The sequence below is a fragment of the Paecilomyces variotii genome (assembly GCF_004022145.1).
Source record: "Paecilomyces variotii strain CBS 101075 chromosome Unknown C8Q69scaffold_6, whole genome shotgun sequence".
Taxonomy (NCBI): domain Eukaryota; kingdom Fungi; phylum Ascomycota; class Eurotiomycetes; order Eurotiales; family Thermoascaceae; genus Paecilomyces; species Paecilomyces variotii.
In genome coordinates, this window is record NW_021167145.1 from 1,441,765 (window position 1) to 1,455,033 (window position 13,269).

Here is a 13,269-nt window from a genome sequence, read left to right on the forward strand (position 1 = left end):
ACTACTGCTGACTCTCTATCCAGGAGCCTCTCTGCACGAGACAACTAAGGGTTCCGCGTGTCACTGAAATCGGTACAGAGCAATGGAATACCAGACGCAGCCGATCCTATATCCACTCAATGATCCTTTCTATTCGGGTAGAGGCTCAAGTCCCTCCTTCTCTAGGTACTGGCGTTCTATCATAGTCTAATCAGCTGAAGCGCATAACCGCCGCCACGCGAAATGTGCCATATGCAGCCAATATTCATGACCGACGTTAGCATGCACCGGAAATAGTTCCTAGTGGCAGCTGCCATCTATGGGGCGCTGTCAATGACTGGATAACGGCGTATTTCGTTCGATAACCATGCAAGAGATGTCGGTTGCAGGGATATACAGATAGCTCGGGCGCCAAGTCACAGCTGAACGACTGGGCTAGACAATTGGGACGAGACGCTATTCAGTGGACTATAATGTAGGTCTGATTCAATGACCACTAAGAGCCTCAACTCTCCTCCGCATGTTGGAAATTTCCATCGACGGACATGTTCGTGACGACGCGCTTGCGGCACGGCCACCAAAACCGAGTGGCAGCCAATGGAGCCTTGGGTTTTAGCGCTTTCCCCCCCCCCCCCCCCCCCCACAGGGTTCCTGACTTCCAGGATGCGACATAACGAAAAGAAAAACCAACGAGTCTCGGTTGCTTTTATTGATCATGACCCCTGGGCTTCTGCAACGACGGACCTCCGACGATCTCACAGGGTTCGTAGAGGATAGAATAGGCAGATTGAAGTGTTTAGGTAGTTTCAGTTTACCGCGCGCATCTGGTATTCAGGACTTGGTCAGGTCGATTGGCTCTCAGGGTCTCCAGGAACGTTGGCGTGTCGAATGCTATTTGTAGCATTGAATCTATATTCGCATCGATTAGGAAACAAGTATCCTATATCGAGTGCTGGTATTTCGACTATAAGAGATGCACACTTTCCGCCAGTATGACCCATTGTTTTGTCTATCTTCATCATCAAGAATCATATCACATCTCCCTATACGACGACTTTTTCTTGTCAAATATAGATTGCGCCTCCCCCATATACATATATCATTGTTTGCAATATAACTCTCCAATCTGTTAGTTACGATGGCTTATGATGAAGAAAGAAGAAGTATGCCTGAGACACGAAAATCGAACGACTTGGATATGGTATTGACAGAACTCTAGAAAACCCACTTAAAGAATGGATCCCGATATTTCTCATAGTTCCGATAGTGACATTATATTGTGAGGACTTCACTATCGTCTACTGCCAGATATCCGCTAATAGAAAAACCCCGAAATATAGCTATTATTATAACTGGATGTCTATCTGACTCTCCCGGATTGCATAATGTGTATGTTTTGAATCTTGTGGACGTCTCTGGCCTTGAAGTAAGAGTTGGGTATTTCGGTAAGTTCACTTATGATATTGAAATTGCAAACTTACTCACAGAAGCTACCTTGTAGGGATTTGTGTCGAATCGTCTACAAAGAGAATTTGCGGTTCAGCATCTAACATCCAGACCGACTTTCCGACTCTACAACAGAACGAGGCACTAGACCCCGATAATTCTGGTTTTCCCAAGCCAGCTACGTCAGATATCCTGGACATAGCGACAACCTTCCAACGACGGATACAATTGCCAATAATAACAGTTGCTGGGGTTATATTCGTCATATCTATTGCCATACAACTTGCCCTGACGTGGCGCGATAAAAGTGAATCACCCAACCGCACCCAGCACTTATTCTATCTATACAGAACTTTCATTATCTTAACAGTGTTGTCGATTGTTTTTATCGTTATGGCTTCATTTACTACAGTGTCCATGGTAAATGCTATTAAGTATTTCCGCGGCATTGATTGTGGACAAGGAACATTCCAAATTGGCGTTGGGAAAATCTTACTCGGATTGCAGCTGGCTACAATGAGTATCCAGGCGATACACGCTACATTTTTCATTGTGAAGGTTTTGGAAAGTCATGGAAACTGGTACTAGGTCTCTCCGAATGACCTACGATTAAGCCCCTGACTGTGCTTGCATCATAAATCCCTATATGCAGCAACAGCGGATGGAGTTGGAAGGGTGGCACAATTCGTGATGACTTGTTTCTGTTTATTGTTTTTTTGAGATCTCTCATTTTATTATGCGCCTGACCATTTTCCGCTCGTTTACCTGTTTCTGATTCTGTCGCTTCTTTTTATCTGTTTTTATGTTTCCGCATATGTCGAATATACAGTGTTCATTGCGAACGTTAGGCTCAAGTCCTGGATCCACGCAGTTTATAAGTAGAAGGATGTCGAATGCTATAGATAAAGCAGTATTTGACGATGAATGCCCGGTTTTGTCGAATCCTACAGGGCACGGAAGCAACGGTATCATCTTGGACTTCTGGCTGGCACAGCTAGATTGCTTGCTTTGCTCTAGATCTAGGGAGAGGCTGAACCCGTATTTATCCACTAAATGTAGGAAGTATCTGAATCCTGGTTATTTCTGACTCCCTTTCGTAATCAAGGTAATCAGGATAGTCAGGGTGGTCAAAGAACCCTGCCGCAAACGGATAATATGACAGATCAACTGCACACGGCCTTTGTTCGACGTGTGGCCATGTATGTCGATGGCACAGCGACAACAAAGCATTCTAGTGCCTGTTAGACTGATACGCAGTAGCCATTACTTTAGAACTCGGTTATATCGCAGTGAAGTCGAGAATTTTCTGTAAGGTACCGCCCTCAAAGCCCTCTCCATTCATCCTACTATGAAGGAAGGGGGGGATAAAGAGTTTGAGGGGAAGAGGGCGTAGTATTCCGTACTCAGGGGCATTCACTTGAGGAATTACTCGACCCTCGTTTTGAGCGTGGAGCTTTGACGTTCACTTGAGCGATTCCTTTCACAAAATCGTCCGAATATGGTAAACGAAAGGCGCTTCGGACGGGATAATCCACCAGTCTCGTCACCGCCCACAAACTTCATGTGGCATCATCCAAGCCTAACTCTCTTATAGTCTACCTTGTGGTTCTCTCTGGTAAACCCCCATGAGATCCAGGGACAAACAGAGCTGACTTTCAAGCATCCGCTCCATACCCATACCTTCCAAATTTCTCTCAAAGGTCTTTCTCGAAACACACCAGGGAAGCCCTAAGAGACTTACACGAGGGATCTCCCTCTTCATTTGGATCGAGATGTTTGAAAAGGCAGGGATCCCATCCCTTGAGGATGGACCGAACGAATTCATAGGATTCGATAAGAAAAACAACGATGTCCACTGGAAGCTCATTGGGAAGTTCCAGCGACTTGCTGAAAGCTACCGCCGCTTGAGACTGGAACTAGATGAAGAAAGGGCCACCAATGCAAAGTATGAGCGTCTTGTCAGACCCAAGGTATGTTCGTGTGTATAACTATTTTATCCTCTGACTACAACTAGCGTAAAACCTTCGCTAGAAAAAGACAGGAATCTTCTGACGTGGTACTACTAGGACGATGACCCATTTGTTCTCGTTCTCATCGATGGCAATAATCACATTGTGGGATTCCTGGCCGCTATGATAAAATTTAATGGGGCTAACATGTTCATTCTGCGCAGTTCGCGAAGGATCTGATCAAGGCTGGCAAGGAAGGAGGTGCCACAGCTGCATATCTTTTGCAGGATTCCATCAAGAGACTGCTTTGTTCCAACCTAGACAACGAGGGACCTGGATGCAAAGTGCTAGTACGGGTGTACGCGGACATTGCCCGTTTATCCATCGCCCTTCACCGTGCTGGTATTGCTGGTAACGAAAGCCGGTCATTGGCACCATTCGTGGCAAGTTTCAATAGTACACAAGGGGCGTTCGACTTTATTGACGTGGGTGATACTGAGAGCATGGAGCCAAAAGTCAAAGGTAGCAATTTGCAGCATTCTATCCCATCCACTAGCGTCCAAAATAACTCGCTTATTCCTTTACAGCGACTTTCGATGTCTTTATGGCGCATCCTCAGTGCAAGCATATCTTCTTCGGCGCTTGCAATGATACTCGACATCTCTCCTTGTTGACCCCGTACAGCGGCAAATTGGATTGGATCACCCTCATAAAAGGGAACTCCTTCGAATCTGAATTTGACTCGTTGGAGTTGCCGGTAGTAGAGATTCCGTCAGTGTTTGAATCCTGTCAACGGGAAGAAGTGGCCACCGTGACATCGCTATTCTCTACGAGAGCTTCTGATCCTCGTCCCAGCGCTAAAATCTGCAAATATTTCTCGAAGGTACGTTAGTTGGATTTGCCACAATTGCGTTATGTAGACTAATTCAATCAACATAGGGCATGTGCAGATATGGCAAGAAATGCCTCAACGTGCACGAGATTACAGGACGCACAGGATCTACAATGCAGCAGACCAAAGGAACAGAAAACTTGCCTCAAGCGGTCAGAAATGGTTCTGTCGACAGTTCCCGAGGACTGTCAAATGGCACCGCAGAGAGAGAAGAACTGATCCAACTTAACAAGCGTGGAGAACGCGTCGACGAATTGATACCCCGACCACCGCTGGAAGCATGGAGGTTGTACAATATGCGCATTGGAGTCCGCAAACTCTGCGCTGCGTATCACCTTGGTGGAAAGTGCTCAACACCGAACTGTGGATATGACCATAGCCATGTCGACCCACCTGTCCTGGATGTGCTAAGATACCTCGTGAGAATGGCGCCATGTCACAAAGGGCCAGCTTGCCGCCGGGCTGGATGCTACCTCGGCCATATGTGTCAACGTCATAACTGTAAGGGATACAAACCCTGCAAATTTCGACACTATGGGCACTATATAGATAGGGAGATCGTGAAGGAGATACCACCGGCTAAGCGGGAACATGAAAAGGAATCTATAGGGAGCGACGAGGATCTCGTGGAGCCGCTCATTATTCTTTAAGATAGGCACAGGCTTCTGTCATGACTATTGGTCCAATCTACTTCGAATCGTGTTGATAGAAGCAAAAAGCTCAATTGAGATTCGGAAAGCAAACGATCTAAAATGGACAATACAATAACCAAATCCTAAGATAAGTCCGACATAAAGGCTTAGTGCTTTCATAGAGAGACATACGCGATTACTTGTAGCAAGTTAGGAATGCCCTTTCACTGTCCTAGTATCCCACCTAGCCTTCTTCACCTCGTATTGGCCATGATCCGATGTTCTTTCGGCCTTGTCTAGAATTTGGATGAGATTTCAATAGTTTCATCTGTTTACGAACCAGTGAACTTTTAATTTTCGTGAGCATACTCCAGTTTGAGCATTGCAAGAAGCTTATAATGAGACAGCTAGACAAGAAATCATAGGTCTGCAGTTTGGAACTCTATAAGACGTGGTTCTTACAGCGTCGTGACAGTGATGGGCCAGAAGACTTAGTAGAGCCAAGGAATGGATTTGATATCAACTCGATTGATCCTTTACTATAATATCCGGAGACCGATCAAGTGACGTGCAGTATCATTAGGTACCCTACCGCGGCGGGGGATGTGATCTTTCTTGCATCTCTCTGAAACATACCCCTTGACTGTGTATGGGAGGGATCGAAATGAGTCTTGTTTCTTGTTTCTTGTTTTGGTAATATGAGGTTATACACGTCATGTGATGGTATACCATAGAAGATTGGCAAGGAAAGAGCACCGGCCATTCTTTCCTCCAGCACGAAAGCCCTACATGCGAGTCGCCCGTGTCTTCAAGCAGAAGCAAAGATGATGGCCTCCAACTTCTCAGCCTACCGGGAAACTATCACTATTTCGCGGAATATGCGAATCCCCAGCCGATGGCCCCTCCACGAGCGTTGCCTCCGCCCCCGATTTCTTCTCGGCCACTGAAGGGATATCCCGTATCGCCCTTATCGGCCCAGAAGTTTCTAAGCGGGAAGGTCGTCGGTTTGTTATTTCTCGGAACGTTTTGCATATTCTTCGTCGGAGTGTTCTTTTGGAAGATAGGCGCTGTCATTCGTTTCTTTACGCAGGATCGATTTCTCGGGGAACACAAGATTAAGACTGAGCGCTACGCCAGGACGTGGTATGGCTGGGTACCATTGGCTCGCCATGAGGCCAATAAGAGAGTAATAAACAGATGCATGAGAAAAGTGCGAGGATGGCTGAGCTGGCGATCTTCACGTCTTGACTATCGCTGGGTTTGGTGGGACCCTGGTGAGCAGGAGGCACAGAAGCACAAGGAACGAGAGACGATGAGATGGTTCCCAACGTTGATTTCGAGCTACGAATGCCCTACCGCAGATTCAATTTGGAATCCTGGGCCTCCTCCCGAGATTCGAAGCTCACTTAACGTCGAGGAGAACCGACGTCCTTGCCCAAACCCGACAGACGGCGAGCCCGCCACGACAACTCGCTTGACAAGAGTGAGACGGACAAGCCCTTCAGAATCTCGTGCAGAAGATCATCCTCTCAAAAGGGTGCCATCTTTCAGGTACCGACAGTCGTTTACAAGCATCAATCCTTATCACATATGTCAGCAACCATTCATTGTCGCTCCCGTGATTTACGTACCACCTGAACCGACATCCCAATATTGCAGCCCAGAATTGGAAGTTCGAAGAAATACGGCCCAGTTGCACACAGCACAATCCGAAGATCTCCCTATAAATTCATTTGGCACCAGGGATTGGAAGGACTGTGGGAGGCTCTTAAGGAGAACCGTGTCTCTACCGTCAATGATCAAGCTTACGAGTCCTTCTGTAGTGAATCCTGTGTCTGATAAGAAAGCGCAAAAGAGTCCTATCATGAAGACTGGGTTGGTAAAGACCCGCCCGCAGGCTGCTCGTCTGTCACGCAAGTATCAAGCCTGGGCTTCCCGGATGCAGATACAGACTCGAAATTCCGCGAGCAGATTTCACGGAATATCAGGTCGGCCGGGAAGCCCGCTTTCTGAAATCTTGAAGAGCATCTCTTCCGAACAGAGCGCGTACACGACTCGCTTGAGTGGCACACAGAACTCTGAATCCTTTCAAGGATGTTCTACAGATGAGGCAAACCCGCCTGCAGCTGAGATTGGCGACCATGGCCCTCTACATGAGGACAGAGACGGTTTACAGACGATGTCAAAGATGAGAAATCCAAGTCATATGAAATATGAGTCGCTTTCACGACCTCATCTTTTTACGGCTTCGGCTATCCTTACTCCAGAAATACCAAGGTACAGGCCCTTGCAAATGCGGGATCCCAATTGTCCTATGCAACATGAGAGAATCGAGGAACACGCTGGTCGCAGGCGTGTGACTTTTCAGGGAATTCCAAATACCGAAGCCCATAGAGCGCCACAGCAATCAGTTCCACTTCGACACCTGAGCAATCCCGAAGTCAGACTCATATATAACCTTGACAGAAGACTTGAATGGCTTCTAAATGAACTTGACCCTGGGCGGAAACCGTTCCATTTCGCGACTCTTGCGAACCACTGGTTGAACACTGAGACCTGGCTCGTGTATGACCCACCCTGCCGAGTATCTCAGGAATACAGGCGGCGATACGGGGATCCAAGGTGCAGGGCGCAATTCGCGGATGGGAGAAATGAATCAAGAAGACCAAAATACCCCCCGACTGTTCAGAGAAGAGCCCACACACCTCGGATAGATTCATGGAGACTTGCGGTTAACAAGCAACGCAAAACAGCTGGTCTTCAGGATTTCCTGAGGGATATTGAGCTATTTGACGGTTCCGCTGATGAAGTTCCCGATGGAAAGATTGACCCGTCCAGCTGGATCCTGCGAAAGCCACCACAGGGGTTCCCAATTTCCAACAAGCAGAAAGATTGTTTCTGGCAGGGAGCTTCCGTGTGGCAAGAGCCCTTAGAAGAATGGCAGAAAGTCAAGTATAGCTATCGTATCGAGAAAAAGATCAACGAGGCTAGGGTCAACCGAACGAGAGATCTAAGACGAGTAGCTCGAGGAGTGACAAAGATCTATAGGACGACAGCAAAGAAACTTCCACAGACTCCGATAGGACGGAGAACGAAGCGAGACCTCAACACTGGAAGAGAGCGGAGACAAGCACGCTCAGGCAATGGCTCAATGGGAAGGACACGAACAACTCGAGACAGCATACGGGGAGACACTGAAACGTATATTCCGGAAGAGATTCAGCTGTGTCGGACATCAGGTCATATTCCTACTATCAGACAGACTTCAGCTCTGACTGGAGAAGACACCAGTCTCACAGATCCGATAGGAGATCGTGATGGTATCCATACGATGGAAAATGGATAACGGGATACGCCGAGGCACATTCTTAGAAGGTTCTACGCCGCGCTCTTTTCATCGCCATGTCATATAGCAACTATTATGCTTCATGCTTAAGGTTGACAGATGGTCGCTGGGAACCAAACAGTCTCTTGGATATCTATACTGCTTGTTTCGAGTCTGCATGTTGGTAGAAAACAGAGCGGTATTCAGCCATCATCGGAGGTGATCATAATTCAAGTCACATCAATTCTCAATTGCCGGAACTCCGTTTATCCACTCACTCGCTCAGAGTATGAAGAATTCCCCCACCGGAGCATGTAACCCAGATAAGCTTTCATGTACTGTACAAATCGATCCACGTAGGCAGGTATATTGCAATGGAAGGATGGCTGAAGATAGCCAGTTTCCCGCTTGTCGATAAATCTCATCCGCAACCGTCCAAGAATGATCTTAGAAACCAGGGGGGTTCAGTCGCTGGCTCACGCGAGTCCACTTGGGGAGCTCTGTATGGAAAAGATGCAGTCAGCAATCCACGCTTTTATTGGGGGTCAATAGCATCCGCAACCGGGAAGTACGCACTGTGGATTCCCTTCCGATACTTCTTCTCCTTCTTATCAAAGATCGTATACTTGTCCTTGGGCACCATTTCCTCCTCTCGGGGCATCTCAGCGTACCACCGCTCCACGGCCTTGGTCGTCAAACCGCCATTCCGCTGCAGCGCAGCGCTGACAGTGTCCACGACGCGGTCGACGGCACGGAGACGCTTGCGTTGTCGTGCCTTTTGCGGACGGGAGAGCCGCCACGGGATTTTCCTATTCAAGAGCGGTTAGTGATCATGCTGTGTGGCTTCTATACCGTCGTGCGCTTCTGTGATGAGGCGGTTTGCAGCATGGAAGTTTTGCTTCGGAATGGCGACACGGGGAGGGTACAACTGGAAGAACATACCAGAGGAGACCTCCCAACAGCGGAGACGTAGGCTTGAACATTGTGCAGGCTGTCCCAACCGATAGGAGAGAAAAGAGCTTGGGTCTGTTCCGTGAAGCTGATCCTAAGGGTTCTTCGTTTTAGAGATGGCCGTGTTGCGGATGCTCCGAAGTTCTCGTGTTGGTCCGTGCACTCTTGGTCTCCGCGGGCGTTTCCTGTTCTTTAGTGCAAGTGGAGGAAACTGGAGAAATACTATTAATACAGAGAGAGAGAGAGAGAAAAAGATTGGAAGAGGACTAACTGAGGCAAGTAGGTCTTCTCGGCTACAAACATACGCAGGATAACCGCGGATCTTGACTTGGAAGACTCAGTTCACCACTTGTCCGGCCCACGTGCTTTTCGCCGGCTCCCCGTGGGCTTTCGCTACTAAGTATCTGATTGCTCCGCTTCGTTTCTCTCTTCTTTTGCTATCCTGCTCTGGTCTATTCTTCTCTCTACATCCTAGAGAGGCGCCGCCTCGACGCGTTTCTCGTCATTCTGGACTGATACTCGTTCTCGGTTGTCTATGGAGATTCGATAGATGCCCGAGCAGACGGCAATGCCTCTCGGGGCGACGACAGACAAGCCCTCCTCTTTATGGAGGGCTTGGTCCTCTGCGACCATGTTTGAGATCGGGGCACTATGTCGCGCCTTCCTACTCTACGCGAGCACCCCGGAGATCAATGGTTTGGAGTCATTCATGGAACTGCTTGACTCGCGGAGTGACCCGTCCAAGCGGACAAGGGGGTTGATTACAGGTACGGCTTGTCGCAATTGGACTTTTCTCTGTCGAACGACGTTGTTGTGGGAACTGTCTGGTTTACTAACTGCTCGCGGATTATGATAGTGTCAAATCACATTAGCGTGTACGTACGTACGAGCAATCCTGACGCGAAGATGATTCCGACGGATGCGAAGAGAACAATAGTCGAAAGAGGACGAGACCAAGGCTAACTCTAATTGCGCGGGCGTATACTAGGATGGATGACCCGTTAATGTGGGGAGCGCTGCCTTTGCGATACCATTACGGTCTGCCATCTTGGAACAGACGATGGGCGTTTGGAAGCCACGATATTTGTTTCCAGAACAGGTAATTGGCCGCGTTGTGTACGGATGTATGTACAATGAGCTTATCGTTGACGACTTGCGACTTTAGACCGCTGTCAGCCTTTTTCACTCTTGGCCAGGTTCTCCCAACGCATCGACTCGCGCACTCGCCGCATGGTGGAGTTGCTCAACCGACTGTGACGCAGGCGATACGATTGCTCTCGAAGGGACCATTTCCTCCTGCCCCTCACGCTGCTGCGGCCGATCGGCAGCACTGGAGCTTGCATAACGTCTGCGTCGATCCCTTCTCTGATTTACCGACAGCATATCATACTATGGGGGATGATTCGTACCTGGCGCCCTCTGCGTATGCGTGCAATTCATACTCCTGGATTCACATTTTCCCAGAGGGCAAGGTGCATCAGGCGCCGCACAAGACAATGCGCTACTTCAAATGGGGTGTCGCGCGATTGATCTTGGAATCCTCTGAATGCCCTGACGTGGTGCCCATCTGGCTCGAAGGCACGGATCAGGTCATGCCTGAAAGCCGGCAGTTCCCCCGTTTCCTCCCCAGGCCCTTCAAGAACATCAGCGTCACATTTGGACAGAAGGCGGACACTGAGGCTGTCTTTGGCGATCTGAGACGACGCTGGCAGAAATTGAAGGAGAAGTCGGTCAAGGCCAATGCCGGTCAGGAGCCACCGCTGGGTGTGCTCACCGATGATCTACTCCACGGCAAGGAAGCCGTGGAACTGCGCAAAGAATGCACAAAGAAGGTACGAGAACTCGTTCTGGAAGTGCGCAGATCGCGCAATCTACCAGACGAGGACCCGAAAGAGAGCCTGGTTGAGACTTGGATCCGTGAGGGGCCGAAACGAGAAGGGAAGATGAAGGATGAGTCGTGGGTCCGGGACGTGTAATTGTCTGAATGAATGTATTGTTCTATATAAGAAGAGTCTCCCTGTCAGAGCCTGATCATTGTACCTTTTGTCAGGATCGGGGTGGTGACTACAAAAGTGTCGATAGAAACTTTAGCCAGGAGTCAAGGAAATTCAGTGTACAGTACAGAAGCCATACTGCTCTCTTGCCTTGTTGCGTGGATATAGTGGGATATATAGTCAGCTTTGGTGGCGATAACGATAAACGATAAGCAACTCGTCTATCCCGCAACTCGAGCTGAGCTGAGCTTCCCTCCGTCATCATCCCGCCGCGCGCATCACCGCACATCGCATTTCTGCTCTTAGCCCTCCCTTCCTAACTTCTCTATGCCGAAGAAGCATCAGAAATACTCGTCTATAAAACCGACCAGCCTCCCTCATCACTCCCTCAGCCCAAGCAACCATACAACTCGCCATCAACATGGCGCAAGCTCCTCAACTCCAGAACCCTCTGTCAACGACCTCATCAACCATCTCCGTCGCACTCAGGTGTCGCAGTCCTCTTCCGGCGACGGCGCGGTCAGTTTGACACCTCGTGTAGTCCCTCGATCCGTCCATCCTTCCATACGAAATCTCCTCGAACTCCCAGAGACGCCTCCGCCGCGACCTCGTCCCAGCACTCGTCGTGTTGGCGAGGCAAGGATTCGAAGAACGCCTGGTCCGCCTCCGCCATCGAGTTGGTTGCAAGGTTCCCAGTCGCGAAGCGATGAGATCAACCATGAACGTCTTGGAATTCCTGCTGGAAGCGGCAGGGTGCTTTATCGCTTAGAAAGACTTCCGGGCGTGACGTTCCCCGCGAAGAATAGTCTTCAGCATGCGGTGCTCAAGTCTCTCGCTTCGAACTGGAACTGGCATCTTGATTACGATGGGGAGTTCCTGAATGAACTTCCCACGCGGATGAAGATGTTGCTACTTAGCTACATCGCGGTGTATGCGAATGATGAACAGTCTCCGAGAAATCGAGGACAGGGTCTTCGTCCCTTGTTTTGTAAAGAGGATGAGGGACATGAGTGGGTAGAGCACGATCGTGAGGTTATGCGGTTGGATATGAGCACTGCTTTGGGGAACTGGATCAGTTTTAAGCAGCTGAATGCTGAATTGGTGGTTTCGTCGTCGTCCAGGGAAGCTTTATCGTCTGTGACCAAAGCGGATGATAATGTCCCGTCATCGTGGGATGCTGAAGTAGAGGAGGAATCAGATGCGCCTGCTACCCCATCATTGCTCAAGTCGCCTGTCCAGACACTCCTCCGCTTCGAGAATCTCAGGTTCCTCTCCCTGGCGCATCCAAACCCAGCCAGCGCTAGCTGGGTATCCCTCCTCAATCTCTTATCCCACTTGTCTACTCTCACCCATCTATCTCTCGCTCACTGGCCAGTCCCAACCCTCACGCCTAACGCTATGAATTCACGCATCAGACACGCAACACATAGATCCCTCACCTTCTCGTACGGAGGCACGGATGCATATTCTGCCCTCGAGAACAACTGGGCTGAGGCATCCTCCGTCCTCCGAAAGCTATCTAGAGCAACATATTGTCTGAAATGGCTCGACCTAGAAGGCTGCGGCGAGTGGTTCGGTGCCCTAAGCTGGGACGGCATCGGACCAGGTGGCGAGATCTATACCTCGCCAGGCCCAGAGTGGAACGCTTCCTGGAGAAACGTGGAATGGGTCGGTCTTGGACCCGGCTGGTTACCTGGAGGACAAGATTCAGGAGAATATGGTCCCTCGCCGTCAAAGTCGCTCCATGCGTCTATTCACTCGCCTCTCTCTTCATCGAACTTGCCTGATCCTGATCCTGATCCTGCTCTGAGTTGGAACGTAGAAGAGGAGCGGGAAAAGTATAGACGCGCAAAAGAAATGGAGGCGTATCGGAATATACTAGATAGAGCGAAACGGGTACAAGAACATATTAGACGGGTTAGGAGAGAAGAGAAAGGGAAATGGGTCCATGTCTCCTTTGGTGGAGATGGAGCGGAGGAGAGAGCTATGCTTAAGAAGGCTGGTGTTGAGGTTGGGTTTTAGAGAGGGTCGTATATACATACTACCCGGCATGTCCTTTCGAGGCTTTTTTTATATGGCAGGATTATATATATCGTGAATA

The 13,269-nt window shown here is 49.2% G+C and overlaps 5 protein-coding genes across 5 annotated transcripts; 4 read left to right on the plus strand and 1 right to left on the minus strand.

The window, feature by feature from the left end:
* The first annotated feature begins 667 nt into the window (after nucleotides 1–667).
* Nucleotides 668–2,275, plus strand: C8Q69DRAFT_287262 (hypothetical protein). The gene is made up of 4 exons (XM_028626979.1): nucleotides 668–1,142; nucleotides 1,199–1,258; nucleotides 1,320–1,424; nucleotides 1,481–2,275. Exons 1-4 carry the CDS (start codon nucleotides 1,118–1,120, stop codon nucleotides 2,011–2,013), a joined length of 723 nt encoding a protein of 240 aa, XP_028484909.1. The 5' UTR covers nucleotides 668–1,117; the 3' UTR covers nucleotides 2,014–2,275.
* A 734-nt stretch (nucleotides 2,276–3,009) lies between these two features.
* C8Q69DRAFT_469528 (C-x8-C-x5-C-x3-H type zinc finger protein) lies at nucleotides 3,010–5,024 on the plus strand. Its single transcript, XM_028630766.1, has 5 exons — nucleotides 3,010–3,395; nucleotides 3,492–3,539; nucleotides 3,599–3,896; nucleotides 3,962–4,257; nucleotides 4,314–5,024. The coding sequence occupies exons 1-5, from the start codon at nucleotides 3,198–3,200 to the stop codon at nucleotides 4,914–4,916; spliced, it is 1,443 nt and encodes a 480-aa protein (XP_028484910.1). The 5' UTR covers nucleotides 3,010–3,197; the 3' UTR covers nucleotides 4,917–5,024.
* A 429-nt stretch (nucleotides 5,025–5,453) lies between these two features.
* C8Q69DRAFT_287304 (hypothetical protein) lies at nucleotides 5,454–8,454 on the plus strand. Its single transcript, XM_028626980.1, has one exon. The coding sequence runs from the start codon at nucleotides 5,794–5,796 to the stop codon at nucleotides 8,242–8,244; it is 2,451 nt and encodes an 816-aa protein (XP_028484911.1). The 5' UTR covers nucleotides 5,454–5,793; the 3' UTR covers nucleotides 8,245–8,454.
* A 216-nt stretch (nucleotides 8,455–8,670) lies between these two features.
* C8Q69DRAFT_402864 (mitochondrial ribosomal protein L31-domain-containing protein) lies at nucleotides 8,671–9,037 on the minus strand (the record flags this gene model as incomplete). Its single annotated transcript, XM_028627976.1, has 2 exons — nucleotides 8,671–8,723; nucleotides 8,800–9,037. Coding segments are annotated over 2 exons (291 nt in total), but the record flags the coding sequence as incomplete, so codon positions are not given.
* Nucleotides 9,038–9,410: 373 nt separating this feature from the next.
* C8Q69DRAFT_492121 (tafazzin) lies at nucleotides 9,411–13,190 on the plus strand (the record flags this gene model as incomplete). The annotated part of the gene is made up of 5 exons (XM_028632160.1): nucleotides 9,411–9,941; nucleotides 10,031–10,049; nucleotides 10,163–10,273; nucleotides 10,340–11,135; nucleotides 11,475–13,190. Exons 1-5 carry the CDS (start codon nucleotides 9,725–9,727, stop codon nucleotides 13,188–13,190), a joined length of 2,859 nt encoding a protein of 952 aa, XP_028484913.1. The 5' UTR covers nucleotides 9,411–9,724.
* Between the last annotated feature and the right edge of the window lie 79 nt (nucleotides 13,191–13,269).